General features: G+C 35.9%; 1 protein-coding gene across 3 annotated transcripts; it reads left to right on the top strand.

Annotated features, from left to right (window-relative positions):
* Positions 1 to 5,727: 5,727 nt before the first annotated feature.
* Positions 5,728 to 15,095, top strand: LOC101890512 (CLIP-associating protein). Of its 3 annotated transcripts, XM_005189989.4 has the most exons (3): positions 5,728 to 6,170; positions 6,285 to 6,595; positions 9,158 to 15,095. In XM_005189989.4, the coding sequence occupies exon 3, from the start codon at positions 9,210 to 9,212 to the stop codon at positions 13,689 to 13,691; it is 4,482 nt and encodes a 1,493-aa protein (XP_005190046.1). In that variant the 5' UTR covers positions 5,728 to 6,170; positions 6,285 to 6,595; positions 9,158 to 9,209; the 3' UTR covers positions 13,692 to 15,095. The 3 variants fall into 3 exon arrangements, with proteins under 3 accessions (XP_005190046.1, XP_019894644.1, XP_058987862.1); XM_020039085.2 differs by lacking the exon at positions 6,285 to 6,595; XM_059131879.1 differs by lacking the exons at positions 5,728 to 6,170; positions 6,285 to 6,595 and adding an exon at positions 8,996 to 9,017.
* The last annotated feature ends 2,204 nt before the right edge of the window (positions 15,096 to 17,299 follow it).

Here is a 17,299-nt window from a genome sequence, read left to right as displayed (position 1 = left end):
ATAATAGAGCCAGCTAGGTATTCAATGGCATCCTCTTTGAAGTCATCAATGCCGTCCAGGTACTCATATTGAAATTGGAAAAAGTAGGCAGGTTAAGTTCGTAAATGGGTCATGTAGGTCCACGTCTTCGTAAAGCTCCCATATAACGGTACCTCCCAATATCCGGTATTTTGAAGTTTTTTTGCGTCATTATTCGCCGCTGTAGTTTCCAATTACGTATTTAGAGTTCGTAATGGGAACTACAGTCTGTGACAGAAAATTGTGTATTCAGGTCCACGCTGACTATTTCGTTAACGCTGATTTCGTTGAAGAATGTCTGTATCTCATATAGATGCGTTTCAGTCAAAAATCAATAATAAATGTTAATCTTTTGCCACTTCTGAGAGATTATACATCTTTGGGAAATATTGGTTCCAGATCTAGGAAGACCATTTAAGTGCAACATCTACCAATAAATAGGAAATGAGCAAATTAGTTTAAGTTGATATTATTCGAAGATTAGAGAACGAAACCTGATGGTTTTCTTTTATTATTTGTCACAATATCTTGTGGAATTCTTTCGAGTATCTCGCCTATATAAACTGTATCATTTATTATAGTGTTGTAGGGTATTCAACGGTCGGCCCCGCTCGACTGTAGCCTTTGCCTACTTGTTTTATCATAGTATAATGCAATGACGATTAAACACATGTTCGGTCCAGTGTGTAATGAGGGCCAGTTTGACATTTCAGAGTTTATTTCATATAGACGTACATCCAAAATCTACTTTCCCAACCAATGTTCTCTTGGGGGTTACAAATTCAATAGAATACACAATTTTCTTTTCTGACCACACATTGGTTGGCGTACACTAATGTGGGGACTATACTTAAATAAATGCCTACGTGGACAATTATCTATAAGTTGGTTCTCTACCCCAGAATATCTTAAATACTATTATTTACCCAAATCAATTGATGAATGTGGTCAAGACTGAGATGGGCCCTACTTCGAAAATTGAAAATTTTATGCGAATAGGTTTTCTACCCCCTTGGAAAGAAAAATGTCAAAAAAAAAAAATAAATAAATAAATAAAGTGGCCAAGACCCCGAAAATAGCTTAAACCATATGATGGTTATATTACCAACATTTACCGAAATTAGTATGAAAAATATGCTTAAAACGTAAAATATATTTGAAATCGGTTTGTACCCTCATCCGGGGGTTATGACCCATATCATGACCTGCAAGAGCGATTTAAGGTATCTTAAAAGTTTAGGAAGAAATCCATTTCATACTAAATGTCCAATTCGCTCTACTATTTTGCACAACTTATATTCGGCATTTTACTGATTGCAGTCACAACTTCGTTTGTTTAAATGTGTTCGCATTTTCCAGCTGAAGCACGATGTAGGTCCTAGAGATCGCCATTTAATATCGTATTGCGTACCATCCGAAATTTAATGAATTCTTAAAATCCGTCAAACCGTTGTTGAGTTATAAGCGTAGAAACTGACATAATTTTCTTTTATATGGCGAAAATAATTCTTTATTTTGTTCACAAAAAAATGATTGAATTCAATATGATAAACTGAAATCGTACATTGACAAAAAAAAGAAAAGCAAATTGAAAAAAGAAAAAAATCTTCAACTTGTTCGCTGATTTTTTACAGCAAATGTAAAAAGGTCCTTACGAAGTTTTTCAATGGAATGTACAATTATTTTGAAATTCGATCCAATTAAAATTTTTTCCGATTTTTTCCCGATTTCAGAATTTTTGCGATGAGAAAGTCTTTTTTTCGTGATTTTTTAGCGATTTTAAAAAAGTAATTTAAATATTGATTTTTGTGTTCATAGATTATTATCTTCTAAAAAATCTATAAATAACAGTTTTGTCAGTTGTCGTTTAATACTCCCCATGGTACAATGAAGAGAAGGTAGGCCAACTTTGAAAAAATTGCAAGTATAGAGCTCTACCTTTTTGGCTTGTAATGTCAGAATTAGTAACAAAATAAAAAATCAAACAACTTGTTGCATTTATTTTGAATAAATAATTGAATGAAAGGTCAACACTTATTTCTAAAATCATGTACTATATATCACTAAAGGATTATTTCGCTACAAAAACTCTAGATTTTGTCGATGCATACGTTGAAATAAAGATTTTGAAAACACCCGAATTTGAATATTTTCTAGGCAATTTTTTTGTTATTGAAAAGAAAACACATAAACAAATAAAGATGACATATTAAGCCAAGAAAATAAAAAAATTAAAATCATATGGTATCATAGCCCTACCTTGATATTATTGTACCATGATACTCCCCAAAAAGACTACAAATCATGGTACAATGAAGAGAAGGTAGGCCAACTTTGAAAAAAATGCCTGTTTGGCTTGTAATGTCAGAATTACTATCAAAACGATAAAAAATCAAACAACTTGTTGCATTTATTTTGAATAAATAATTGAAAAACGCGATAACTGAATGAAAGGTCAGAACTTCTTTTCAAAATCATGTACTATATATCCCTAAAGGATTATTTCGCTACAAAAACTCTAGATTTTGTCGATGCATACGTTGAAATAAAGATTTTGAAAACACCCGAATTTGAATATTTTCTGAACAATGATGATTTTGTTATTGAAAAGAAAACACATAAACAAATAAAGATGACATATTAAGCCAAGAAAATAAAAAAAATTGAAATCATATGGTAGTTCTGCCCTACCTTGAATTCCTTGTACCATGCTACAAATCATATTAGAATTAAAAAAAAAAACTACAAATATACAATCGAAAATAGTAAGTCAAAATGGAAAAAAATCATGCAATATAAAACATTACTATTGTACATTTCAAAAGTCAAAATGAAAAAATTTCATGTTTCACATTTTCCGCGATTTTTTTGGTTTTTTTCCTTTTCTGCCAAGAGACAATTCCGAATTTGTTTGGATCGCTAAAATCAGTTAAGCGGTTCTTAAGTTATAAGCGTAGTAACTAACACAACTTTCTTTTGAATGTATAGATATATTTAGACCAAAAAGTAGGCGGGGTTAGTTTCTCAGCCGCCAAATAAATTCGCAGGGTTGGATGGAATAATTTTCAAACCGATATCTTCCTTATTTTGGCAAGTATAAGGATTTTAGATAAATCGAAATAGCGAGCGTAAAATTAGGCGTGGTTAATATTTTTTTCTTTAAAAACCTAACTCGGGGTATGACGAACGTTTGTACAAAAAATTATGCAAATCGGTCCAGCCGTTCTCAACTGATTCCATTACCAACGAACAACAATTGATTTTTATATATATAGAAGAAGATTCAGAACAATACACACACATACACAAAATGTGTATATGTTTGACATAATAAGGGCCGCGGTAAAAGAAATGCAACATCGCTTAGGAATATTGATATGTCAAATTTTTTTAAATGTTTCTTCAAAAATAAGTAGATTTTTATGTTTCCTTATACGACTCCAATCAGAGTTTGTTATGATATGCATTTTACAACAGTTTTAACGAATTTGACTAAATTTTCATTTTTAAAATTGGTTTTTGCAGTTCATTGTCCCAGCAGCTGTGTCGATGCGACTATATATATTCTTCTACCATGTTAAGGGCACCAAAAAAAAAAAAATTATATTTGGGGGTACCTAAATTCAACTATTTCAAGAAGTTTTATATTACTTTTTTTATGTCCTCTAAAAGGAATGAAAATGCCAGAATATTTGATCGGAAATTAGTGAAATTTATTTCCAACCGTGCGTCTATATTTAAGAATGAACTACAAAATATAAATTCGACAATTAAGAAACATTATATGAAAAAATTAATGTATGATGCATGAGATTACCTGGTAATTATCAAGCATGTCACAATATCGTATCGAAATGGTTTGAATTTCGCAATTCAAAATCGTACAATTTTGTTTTACCTTCTTCAGATTTCGTACGATTTAGTGAACTACGAATTCAGTGTAAATATGGCAACATTATATATTCAATTTGGTAACAATAGGGGAATGAGAGAACGAATGAATGAGGAATCAAAACAAAGTACATGATTAGAAACATTGTAGAAGTGTAACTTGTGAAAAATATTCTGTTAATGAGAGTTTTTTGTGCAAAAATAAAGTTTATTTCATTATTTTTTACGCAATGACGGGAGTTTCGATTGTTTCTGTAATTGAGGCGCAAAGTAATGAACACAATACTGAAGAATACCCCGTAGAAATTTAAGAGATGCTTCGGACCGAATTCCTGTGCCTGCCCCTAAAATATTAATTAATGATTAATTGATTAAACGGCATTCCACAATACATATTTCACATACTTTAAGATTCATTTTTGTACAAAATTCTTTAATAATGATTTTTGTTGACGAAAAAAGTGATTTGGCAAAACTTTGTTAATAATTGCTTTCGTCAATTGAGAAACCATTAAAATTTGCCAATTATTTTGAATAAAATGATTAAAAATGTAAATTTAATTGTGTATATGTCATTAAGACAACATTTTTATTACTTAAAAGTATTTTGAGAGTGTTTCAAAGTCAAAATTTTCCATAAAAATACAATTTCACTTGCAAAAACAAAAGTGGTTTTAGATCGAAAAAATGTTGCGATTTACATTTTCTGAAGAAGCTAAATACGAAATTAAAACCACTTTTGTACCGAATTCATTCTTGTGACATGCCTGTATATCATGCAAGAGTTGAGTTACCGTCAAAAACCGATAGCTTTGAAACCCATTATTATGATAAAAAAAATAAGTTAAAGTTGACAACAATGGGTTAGAAAATTTCCCTACTAGATACAATTTTTCATTTTGGTAGTCTTATAGTACGTTTATATATATGAGGGTTAACCCACTGGATTTGGATTTAAATTGTCATACCCATTACTTTTACTTCAAATAAATCCTCTCAAAGTAGGTTAACCCTTCAAAAAGTTCTAACGTAAACATGGCATTATAATGTCATAACATGTATACAACTTCAGAGTTGTTTTTTTTTTCAAATTTAATCGTTCTGCCCTACTTTAGCTGTAGGTATAAATCTCTCACCACTTCAACAATCGCAAGAAAATCGCGGAAAAACAATGTCCTTTTCAAATTAAAACTAAATTGCATGTACATATACATAAAGTATCCTACTTTTTGCAATATTAGAAAGCATTATATATATATAATATTTATATATTATTTGGCAAAAATATTTTTAATATGACATTTTATTTAAAAAATTGTATACCTATTGCATATCAAGAAATGAAATGAAATCATAAAACGTCAAATCGAATTTGACACTAGTATTACTATAGAGTAGCTGGGGTTTGCCGCTACCTGTAATAATTATATCATGGGGTTAACCTATGGTAAAATTAAGAAGATAAAGCCATTTCAAATAAGCATACCCATCTCTGCATTTTCTGTAATTTACCTTGTCAAATTTCAATGCATAAAAACCAGATTTCCATCTCTGATTTGTGGGTATACAATGGATTTGTAAATATAAATTTTGACAATGAGATGTAGTCAAGTTAATAATTTTGAAACAAAATCGTACACATATGATTCCATGGCTTTACCTTCTTAATTCTACCATTAAAAAAGTACGTGTAAATTGAGTCTTATCCGTGTTATCATTTTTCAGTGATTAGCAGGGAACCCGTTGCTGCAAGGTAGATCTACCTTGCGTTGCTGCAATGATCTGTGAATTAATATCCCGATTTGGACAAAGGCATTTTGACAAACAAAATGACATAATTCCATTAGTATCTACGAGCAATTTTTTCCACACAACACACGCAGCGTAAAGTTAAAATCATATTGCAAATTGTATTAAGAAATTCATAAAAATGTTGGTGAAAAAGACCTATTTGCGAAAAATTGTTTAGTTTTCGTTTTCATTTAATGGATTCGCGACTAGCAACACAAAAATGAATTGAAATTATCGGATACATTTTGCAGCGTCGGAAAAGTTGGTGTCACACCAGCGAGGAAAAAAATACGAAAACGATTAAAGAGAAACACAAAAAAATCGAGAAGAACGCGAACGAAAGAAAGTGCAAAAAACAGTTGACAATAAATAACAGTTAGAAAGAAATACACGGAGTGAATCGCTCGCCCAAGAAAAGAAGAATTGGAAAAGGAGTACGATAAGAATAGTTTGGAATTTTTATAAATATTGTGAGTATTGAAGACAGAGAGTGTCCACGGCTTATGGAAGTGAAGAAATAACGGCACACATATGGTTTAGTACAAAACTATTGTCCAAGTCTGAGGGAGTCTTATTATTTGCAGGAAAAAATCAAGTGGAATTTCGATGAAAGTCACTCTCTTCTGTAGTTAATGTAACAGTGCTGACAGGAAAATCAATTTGCATACGGTCTCAGAAAAGCTGCACTGCTCTGCAGCGTAAAACGCTTGGTCGTTTTGCTTGAGGCAGACACACAAACAAGAAGTTAGCTGTCACAAAGTTTGCCAACTAACTGCCATCGGTGGAAAAATTCAATCGACCCAGTTGTAGCCCTTGCGACTCCTTACACCCATTGGCTCACATGTTCAAACCGGCCAAAAAGAGTGCAGACCATCCGAAATAACACTTTGCTGAGGTAAGTTTCAGAAGCAGGAAGTAATTATATATCAGTCGCCTCGTAGTTTCATAGTTCATGCATATTCGCAATCGTTTGCCGGTCTTCTTCGGTGGATGTATTCTGCCGAAAATTGATTAGCGTGCCAATTGCTGTACGTGCGTTTGTGTGATGTTGTTTTTGATATATAGTCTTGGTTGCTGTTTTATTTTAACGTACGAATTTTTGTTTTTATTTCGATTTTGGCTAATTCGCCAAATGACATCTTCCTAATGCCGTCGACTCGAAAACCATTGATCAACTGTGGGGCGAAGCAGCAGCAGTTGCTGCTGCTTTCTACCAGCAGCGGCCAGATTCTTTTGACGCAGAGTGACATTTATTTACGGCAAACGATAACAACGTCATTGTTCCCCTTGTCTATTGGCTGAATCCACTCGACTTTCTGATTAGTTTTCCATACGAACTCGTGCGAACCGAAAACCGATGGAGTATTTTTATACATTACTTGATACCTACAAAAGCAAATTTATCTTTGCATGACCAAAGAAAAGTCGACATAATCGTCTCCGCCATGGGTGAAATTTTCTCTCATTAAAGGCAGAGGTAATCCCCTCTTGATAACATGACAAATATTTTCTACCTACTGACATCATCTGTGCGTGAATTTTGTTTACCAATTAATAATATCCACATACGGGTCGTTGCTAAAATGAGATTGCCTGATGTACCGCATAACTGGGACATCTATGGTGTGGCCCCAAAGGGAAACAATACATGTACTTGCGTGCATAATGTTGGACATTGCCTTATTTTATTACAACAAGTGCAAGCTTAGTTTGCTAAAATGATTTTTCGTGTGTTTCTTTCAAGTAGTTATAACATTGTCGTCATAAACATATGAGGGAGTTGCTTGACGGCCTTTCTTACTATTAGTTTCTCTTTTTCTTGTTCTTTTGTTTTTATTTTTATATTCATATTTGTCAAAAGATGATTCACATACTCCTAACCACTGACATTCGCACAAATACTCTTATAAAACAACACTGGAGAGATCTATAAAGCAGCGACTAGCTATGGATTTCAATAACACATAGACGGACGTAGCAGTCGTTCTCTGTTTATAGCAGATACTGGTGTGTTGGTGTTTTCTACCGTTTGTTGTCACACTTTGTACGATGCTGTCACTTGGACGCTGTTGTCACTCCTAACCTTGCGCACACACCCACCCATTGTTGCCATACTTTCTTTGGTTTTTCGTTTTCTCGCAACGTATCTCTCTTTCTCTGTCTTTTCTTTACAACGACTAACCCCCTCCTCGTATAAAGTCAGTAATGGAATGTCTACATGAAACTCACAGAAGAGTGAATCATGAGTAATGGGTCACTATATTTCTCTATTTCACTCTCCATCTGTTATCCTTTGGACTGTAATTTCAGGATGTATGTTTACGAACAGTGCGCAATGTGAGAATAATGAGTTGAAAAGAACGTTTAAGAATATTCCAAACTCTGTGTGTCATCAGGGAAACTGAAACTATTATTGAAGTTGAGATTTCAAAGCAACAATGTGAACGAGGAGTTTCATTTTTAAATACCTCGTCACATTGCGTTTGGATAAGATTTTAGAAAAGTGCTATGGAAATGACTATCGATGGTTGATATGTTGATCTTTTCGGAAACCACGTATTGGTCTGTAAATTGCTTCTTAAGCACGTGAATACCCAATAGGCCCATTGCGGGGCAATGAAAACAATATAAAAAATTAAATTATACGCTCTAGTCCACCCAAAAAGTATCGTTTTGGATCCAAAGATATTAGATTCACTTATATAGCTTGGAGAAAAGTCGAGTTTTGTGTCGTATAAAAGGCTTAGTTTTCTAGCACTCCATAAAAAGCTTTCAGAGATGAAAACCTCTATATCTTCACTTTTATGACGATAAACTAAATGCGATATGCACACATAATGCCCCCTTTTTGCAAAAAGGCAAGGGTGTGTAATTATTATTTAGCTCCTACTCCCACATAGTAGGCTCATTTTCAAATTCTGGTGGATTTTCAAAAATAGTCCAAAATAAAAATATAGATTTTCTTGTATTAATTCTGAACCGCTTATATCAAATGCTACCCATATTGTATTTTTCGGTTCGTTTATGTTGAAAGTTCTCGCTCAGGATGTTAGTTTGTCTACCCCATCCATTTCTTCATGCAAGCAGATCATATTTTCTCTATTCTGTCTTAGTTTGGAAAATTAATTGATTTTTGTTTAAATGAAAGTTTCTTAGTATTTACTTTCAATTCGATAATTGCGAAAATATGTTAGGCTTTCGGAGTCAAGATTGTTCATCCTTAAGAGAGGTGTCGATTGGAGAAGAAAATAAGGAAAACCATTTGGCTTTTGTACATGTTGGTCTGGTTCGCCGGTTACACGTTCGTGATTTGAGAGGTAGATTGTAGCACAAATGAGGAAAAAGATCGATCATGTCATCAAATAAAAAAAATTGCATTATTTGCTATTTGTAAAAATCTTTTACATTATTAACTTTTATCTAACAGAATATCTTTGCTCCCACTATCTATTTTTAGATCTATTATTTTTTCACCTCCAGACATTCGCAAGGATTAATTTAAACCCAACATGGCGTATCGGAAACCAAGTGATTTAGATGGCTTTATTCAGCTGATGCCAAAAGCAGATATGCGAGTCAAAGGACAGTTAGCGGAAGATCTCGTTACATTCCTGAGCGACGATACAAATTCCATCGTTTGTATGGATATGGGCCTTCTGGTTGACGGCCTTATGCCTTGGTTAACAGGAAGTCATTTTAAAATTGCACAAAAATCTTTGGAGGCTTTTACGGAACTCATCAAACGGTTGGGCCCTGATTTTAATGCCTATACGTCGACAGTATTGCCGCATGTTATAGACCGCCTAGGGGACAGCAAAGACACAGTACGGGAGAAGGCGCAGCTGCTGCTCCAGACTTTAATGGAACATAAGGTTCTTACCCCGCAGGTCTTGCTCGACAAGTTGGCAGCTAGCTGCTTTAAGCACAAGAATGCAAAAGTCCGAGAAGAATTTTTACAGACCATTGTGAACACGCTCAGTGTCTACGGAACATCGCAACTTAGTGTACGGAATTACATACAATCCATCTGCGTTCTGTTGGGAGATCCCACAGTGTCGGTACGTGACTCAGCCATACAAACCTTAGTGGAAATATATAAACACGTAGGTGATCGCTTGCGGCCCGATTTAAGACGGCGAGATGATTTACCAGCTTCCAAATTGGCCATACTAGAGCAGAAGTTTGATCAAATAAAAAACGATGGACTTTTACTAAAGTCGGCGCAACTATCCACACAAACACACAACAACAACAATGGCCACGATGAGGCAGACAACATAGCGGCTCGAGACAGACCTACAAAAATTGTAAAACGAACTGTTTCGGCCACGATGAGAAGCAAAAACAATATTGCGGCGGACAGTGCGGCCGATGCAGGCGCTGTAACAATGGAAATTTTTGAGGCCTCTTTTGAAGCCGTACCTCATCTAAATATTTTTCATCCAAAGGACATGGACGACATTTATAAAAATATATTAGCTATCATAAGTGACAAAAATGCCGATTGGGATAAACGCGTTGATGCGCTAAAGAAAATACGCTCTTTGCTTCTACTAAATATACAGTCACAACCCCAATTCGTGACAGTTCAGTTGAAGGAGTTGTCGATATCATTCCTAGACATACTGAAGGAGGAATTACGTTCGCAGGTTATCAGAGAGGCTTGCATTACCATAGCGTACATGTCAAAGGTACTGCAACAGAAGTTGGACAAATTTTGCGAGTACATTATGGAACAGTTAATACTATTGATTCAGAACTCTGCAAAAGTCATTGCTTCTGCTTCGACGTTAGCTGTGAAATACATTATAAAGTACACGCATGCGCCAAAGTTGGTAAAAATTATAGCAGATATGCTGCAGACGTCCAAATCCAAAGATATTCGTGCTGCTTTGTGCGAAATTGTCTGCCTGTTGTGCGAGGAGTGGCCCACAAAAGCTATCGAAAAGAGTGCTCCGCTTTTGCGCGACACCTTAAAGAAATCCATTTCCGATGCTGATAGTGAAGCTCGACGGCATTCTAGACGCGCTTATTGGGTATACAGACGCCATTTCCCTGACTTGGCCGATCAAATATATGGCACTCTCGATATAGCAGCCCAAAAGGCTTTAGAGAGAGAAAGAGATGGTGGGACAAGTGGCGGTGGAACAGATGAGCGACGAGCAACAGTAGCAACTGCTCGCATTCAACGTTCTCCAGGCTCTATTCAGAAGCCCACACCGGGAATGCGAAGTGTTTCTGCAGTGGATACAGCTGCAGCAAATCGAGCAAAGGCAAGAGCTCAATATGCGTTCCTTGCACGCAAAAAGGCTGCAAATACCGCTAGCACAGCAAATTCTACACCCAGTAGTGCAACTGGATCTTTACCACGTTCAAGACTGGGAACTGGATCACAACCACAAAGTTCTCAACAGCCAGCTGCGACAAATAACAGCAGTGTTTCTCCCAGGGTTCGTGGTCGAGCAGGTGTCTCACAATCACAACCCGGGTCCAGGTCCACATCACCAAGCTCCAAACTACGGGAACAGCATGGTATTGCCTCATATTACAGGCCTACTGGCACCATACCCAAGAAAGCATCAGGCATTCCCAGATCTCTGGCCAGTTCTCGGGAAACCAGTCCCACGAGGGGTGGAGGTGGAGTGATTATGAAACGCAGCATGTACGCAACTGGAAACTCGCGTCGGACGCCGGAGCGCAATCAACCCACGCGACAATTGGCAGCAGCTCGTTTGCTTCAACAGAGTCGGGATGCCGAAAATGCTCTTGCGGACGCTTTATCCCCCGACGGCAGTGGTGGAGATTACGCTTCCATGGGTGACTATAGTCGAGATCGTGGTTACTCTGCTGGTGCTCGATTGAGCAGAAAGCTAATGAATCGTGATGAATCGGATGATTCTGAAGCTTCATCGGTTTGTTCCGAAAGATCCTTTGACTCGTCGTACACAAGAGGCAACAACTCAAATTATTCCCTGTCAGGCTCGAGAAATCGTTTGGACTGGAGTTTCCTTAGGCCTCCATTCGAAGATATAGATACTATTATTCAGTACTGTGCTTCGACTCACTGGTCTGAACGCAAAGATGGTCTCATTAGCCTGACGCATTACTTGGCCGACGGCAAGGAACTTACACCACAGCAGCTGCAATTGGTATTGGATACGTTCCGTAAGATGTTCATGGATACGCACACCAAAGTATACTCGCTTTTCCTGGAAACAGTAACAGAATTGATATTGGCCTACTCTAACGATCTGCATGATTGGTTGTTTATCTTACTGACTCGCCTTTTTAATAAGTTGGGCACTGAATTGCTGAACTCAATGCATGGTAAAATCTGGAAGACACTGCAAGTGGTTCATGAATATTTTCCGACAGATCTCCAAATGAAAGACGTCTTCCGTATTCTGTCTGACACGGCCCAGACTCCATGTACCAAAACTCGTATTGCAATTTTGAAGTTTCTTACCAGCCTGGCAAATACCTACTGTAAAAATACCGACTTTCCAGGATCAGATGATGGCACTGTTTTGCCAATCGTCGAAAAGGCCCTTCTGAAAATCGTTCAAATGGCTGGCGATCAAAAAAGCCTCGAGCTGAGGAATCAAGCACGACATTGCTTGATTGCCTTATACAATCTGAACACTCCACAAATGACAAGGGTGTTGTCAACCCTGCCCAAGGCGTGCCAAGACTCGGCCAAGGTTTGTATTCAGACACACTTGCGACGCAGTAGTACATCTGGCACAAATTCTCCTTCATCTTCGCCTCTATCGAGCTCAAGTCCGAAGCCATTGCAAAGTCCCAACGTGAGTGGCCCATTTTCCTCACTACAGCCACAATTTACTAGTCCTAGATCGCGCCAGTCCTCTGTCACCGACAATGACTTATTGGGTTATTCAGAAGTCGACGTACAACAGAATATCCAGAAGACAACAGAAGAAATTCGAAATTGCTTTGGTGGCTTCGACACACAATATAATTCTTTGGCCAACAATTCCAACGGCGGGGCGGGCTACAATGGCCACGCGAGCGAGGCGATCGACTCTTGTGCGTCGTCCAATTCCAAGACTCAATCGGCAACCACAACCGAATCTAATACTCCGGAAAGCACCACAATGCGTCTGGACGGAAACCTTCTCGAACAGCATCACAAAATGACAACTAGTGCTCTAGGCTCAGCTTTAGCCCAAACAAATTCTTCGTCAAATTACGTAGAATTTAAGTTTGCCGACAATGGTGAAATAATCTTGCAGAATGGCGTTCAAGAAAGTGAAATAATTAAAATAGCTCTTAGTCTCACGCCCGACATGCCTGCCCAACAGGTCCAGTCGTCATTGTACAACCTGTCTGTCTGCATCAAAGGCGGAAATTGTGAATTGCCAAACAAACACTTCCGGGCGATCATGAAGATGCTGCTTAATATGTTGGATGCCACTTCTAACGAAGTGGTTGTGGAGGCCCTTCACGTTCTCAGCAAGATCTTGCGTCGTCCTCATATGAAGCCTAACTGGATTAATTTCGTTGAGCTGATACTCCTGAAAATTATTAACTGTTACCCTAAGAGCAAAGAGACAATGCGGGAGCTAGACATGATAATACCACGAATCGTGCCAGCGCTTCCACTTAATCTAACCATAAACATCGTTAATCCTGTGATTGCCACAGGTACGTATCCAGTGAATCTGTGTGCCTTGAAATTGCTTACCGAGTTGGCAGATCGCCATGGCTCCGAGTTGACAGAAACCCAACTGGAAATGGTGTTTCCACATTTGGCCCGACTTACAGACGATTATCAGTCAATGGTACGCAAAGCAGCCGTATTTTGCATCGTCAAGTTGTACATTGTGATGGGCGAGGAGAAAGTAAAGCCAAAGTTGACCATGCTGAATCCAAGCAAAGTTCGTCTACTCAACGTCTATATTGAAAAGCAACGCGGGATAACTAGCGGTGGCGGCAGTTCAACAAAGAATTCTTCAGCATCTTCCTCATGATTGTCGCGCGCCCTCCAACAACAGCAGCAAATGGATATAGGCGACGTTAGATACTAAATCGTGTTTTATTTTCTAGGTAGAAACAACAGTAGTTGGCGAATGTCAGACACACAATCAATACGTACGGAACTGTTTCCTTTCAACAGTCTGAGGCTGAGTACACGGATGCGTTTTAAGAGATTCCATCGACGACCACAATTGCTTTGCTGTGGCCCCCTGTTTTCTTTTTCATCTGGGCCCTGCCAATAACTGTGCATCAATTTAAATTGTTATCGGTTCTAAACCATCCTAAAATCACAAAAAACGACGTGTTTTTGTTGTCACTGCAACGGAAAATAATAACGTAACCATTATTGGCATTAGGCGGCAAGAGACGTCGTCAGTCAGCAACTCTATCTACCTTAGTAACAATTCACCACAACTCTCGGTTAAGTGCATTTTGTTTTAGTTACTCGCTACTAAGTTTTAACTTCTTTTTATACAGACTTCTTTACTTTATTTAACTTTTTTGTTCTCTGCTCTTTTGTCTTTCCTAATTTTTACGTTTAACTTCCCTAAATCATATTTATATATGTTTTATTTTTTTATTATAAGTGAAAAATCCTACAATAATGCACCTCTTTATGTTCGTCATATAACAAATTTATACGTTTTCTTCATATGCCTACAACTCGAAACCCTACTACGAAAATAACAACTCAGACCTTTGTAATTAATTTTGTCTAAATTTATTTTAATTCCTTTTTTAATTTAAGTTATACATCTAATGGTAAATACATACATAGTATAATATTAATAATATAATAAAGAAAAAAATTATTAATAATAAAAAATCTCAAATAATATTTATAGTGAAGAAAAAACGAAAACCAACAACAAATTATGAAACTACTTCATTTTAAATGTTTGAATCATTCATATCGTATCGTTCATATATCAGACGAAGTTGCAAATAAGTTCAAATTCAGCTGGATGGATAAAGACGCCTGTACATTCGAATTGTCAGACCGATATCTAGTTGTCTTGTACGCAAAACATTTACATGATTTTTAGATATTTCATTAAGGAATTGTATACATTTGGAAATTGTTTTGATTTTTTGTGTTTATCCGTCTTCGATGCGTACGGCTGCAGTTCATATATAGGAAAAGCTTGCATTTGTGCTTTAGTCATTACAATTGCTTGTGCAGTGGATAGATCATCGGACCAGTTTCTCCCCAACATCATATGATACGAAAAACGTCAATGGTTGAATCATCCAACGGTGATGACGATCCAAAGTTTCATAAGTTAGCTTTTTGCATTATTTATTTAAAATTTATGAATTAATAACATATATGTCCTGTAGGTTAGCAATGCAAATATATAAACCTAAAACTTACTATGTAAACACATGCAAACGAATATTGTTTTATTTGATTTTTTATTGATTTTATTAACCAATTTCTTCTTCAAACTAATGCTAATGTAAATGTCAAACAATAAAAGAACAAAACAGTTTAGCAAAACGAATAACCGTTACAAATTTATAATAATAACCAATGGAAAATATATTTAATTAACTGAAATACAATTTATAGCTGTTAAATGAATAGTAATTTCCTTAGATTTTTTTTCCATAATTTTAAGAAACTATTCGCACGAGCGATTAATTTTTATATCATATATTCTTCCGTTAACAAAATAAATCTGAGATCGTTTGTCGTAAGTAAGTTAGTGGTCTTGTCATCCATGTTAGGTTAAAGGGCATGAGGTTAACATTATAAACTATCAGGGCACGTCGGGCCAGTTTCGCTACGTCGGTACGATATTTAATGCGAAAGCACTTGCATTTGCTTTCAAATTGATACAAAGAAACTCCATAATAGAGGTTCGGAGCCTCTTTGTTAAATGGGTTTGTCCTTAAGGATACTGGCTGACTTTCAACTTATTTTGCATGTAATCAGTCTTGCCAGCTGGTACAACGAACTGTCAAAAAAAAAAAGAATTCAAACTTTTGAATGAAGATATATTTAAAAAATAGTTACATTTTTTGAAAATAATTTGTTCTACCTTCTGTAATTGTGCCATGGATAGTACCATGGCAGAAGACTACAGGTAAATGCATCAACGCTTGGGAGCATTTGTATGTCAAAAAATGTAAATGTTTTTCAAATATAAGTAGATTTTTATATGCTTTCTTATACTACGTCATTCGGAGGCTATTATAATTCGCATTTTCAACAATTTTTACAAATTTAAATAATTTTTCATTCAACATTTTCAAATTCAAAATTGGTTTGACAGTTCATTGTCCAAGCAGCTGTGTCGACGCGTCTGCCTATATTCTTCTACCATGGATAGTACATGGTACAATGAAATAAAGGAAACCTCATTTCAAATTTACTTTGTAAAATTTCAATGCATAAAAAAACAGTTTCCTCTGATTTTTTGTGTATACAATGGATTTATGAATATAGATTTTGACAATGAGATGTCAAATGCATTGTAAAATTAAGAAGGTAAAGTCATTTCAAATAAACATATCCATCTCTGCATTTTCTCTAATTTACAATTTCAAATTTCACTAAATAAAAAAAGAGGTTCCCATCTCTGATTTCTGTGTATACAATGAATTTATAAATATAAATTTTGACAGTGAGATGTTGTGAAACGAATAATTACTTTACCTTCTTAGTTCTACCATGGTACTAATACTAAAAACAATAAAATGTTCACTATGTTCATATTTCGTGCCATTACCTGCGGCATTCGAGACGGCTCGTACCGCAGTTGTTATTAACTTTTGACTAGAAATACATTTGAAATAAATTTATATTTAGTGCTTGAGTTTAAAATCGACAATGGTGGCCCTACCTACTTTCATAAAAGTGCTTCCATGGCTCAATAAGAAAGGTTTCTCAACTTAAAAAAAAACTAGAAAAATGAAAATCTGTGTTGGAGTCTTGTGTCAAAGAGACCTTCGAATATGCAACAGTTGGTTTTCATTTCATTTTTTAACAAATTTATTATATTGGGGAAAACCTGCGAAACAAGAATTTAATTTTGGGGTTATTCCACAAGATTGAATCTAAAATAGAAAAAAATTGTATTTTTGCGGCTTCTGCCAAATTTAAATATTTTATTTTTTTTCGTCATTCGAGAAAGAATGGGTCTGTTCCAGAACTGCAAGAATGTAAAAGTTTTCACTACGATAACAGTTTTTCCTTTATGATATCGAAAATGCTAGTAAATTCTTGCAGGTTCTGGAACAATATGTGCCCTGTTAATTTCACGCCTTTTAGAGGGTATAAAAGTCAAAGAAGAATAAAACTTAAAATAGGAAACTAAAATATTGGTCTGATAAGACATGACAACTTAATTATGGAAAAGTTGCATTTGGGTTCGCTTAGTATTCCTTGTATTCAATATTACGCCTTGTATTCCAAAATACTACTAAAAGATTGTCATCTCTTTTTTCAGTTATTGGCATTAAATTTGTTACAGAAATAATCAGCGTAAGGTTTCGTTCTCGTTCCATATAGCGGGTATTGTGAAGATTTTAGCAACAATTTTCAGCTGGTAAATCTGGTGGTTTAATCCTTAAGGCGGACCTAAAGTAAAACGTC

The sequence above is a fragment of the Musca domestica genome, unplaced genomic scaffold, assembly GCF_030504385.1.
Source record: "Musca domestica strain aabys unplaced genomic scaffold, Musca_domestica.polishedcontigs.V.1.1 9, whole genome shotgun sequence".
Classification (NCBI taxonomy): domain Eukaryota; kingdom Metazoa; phylum Arthropoda; class Insecta; order Diptera; family Muscidae; genus Musca; species Musca domestica.
This window is presented reverse-complemented; position numbering and strand designations above follow the sequence as displayed.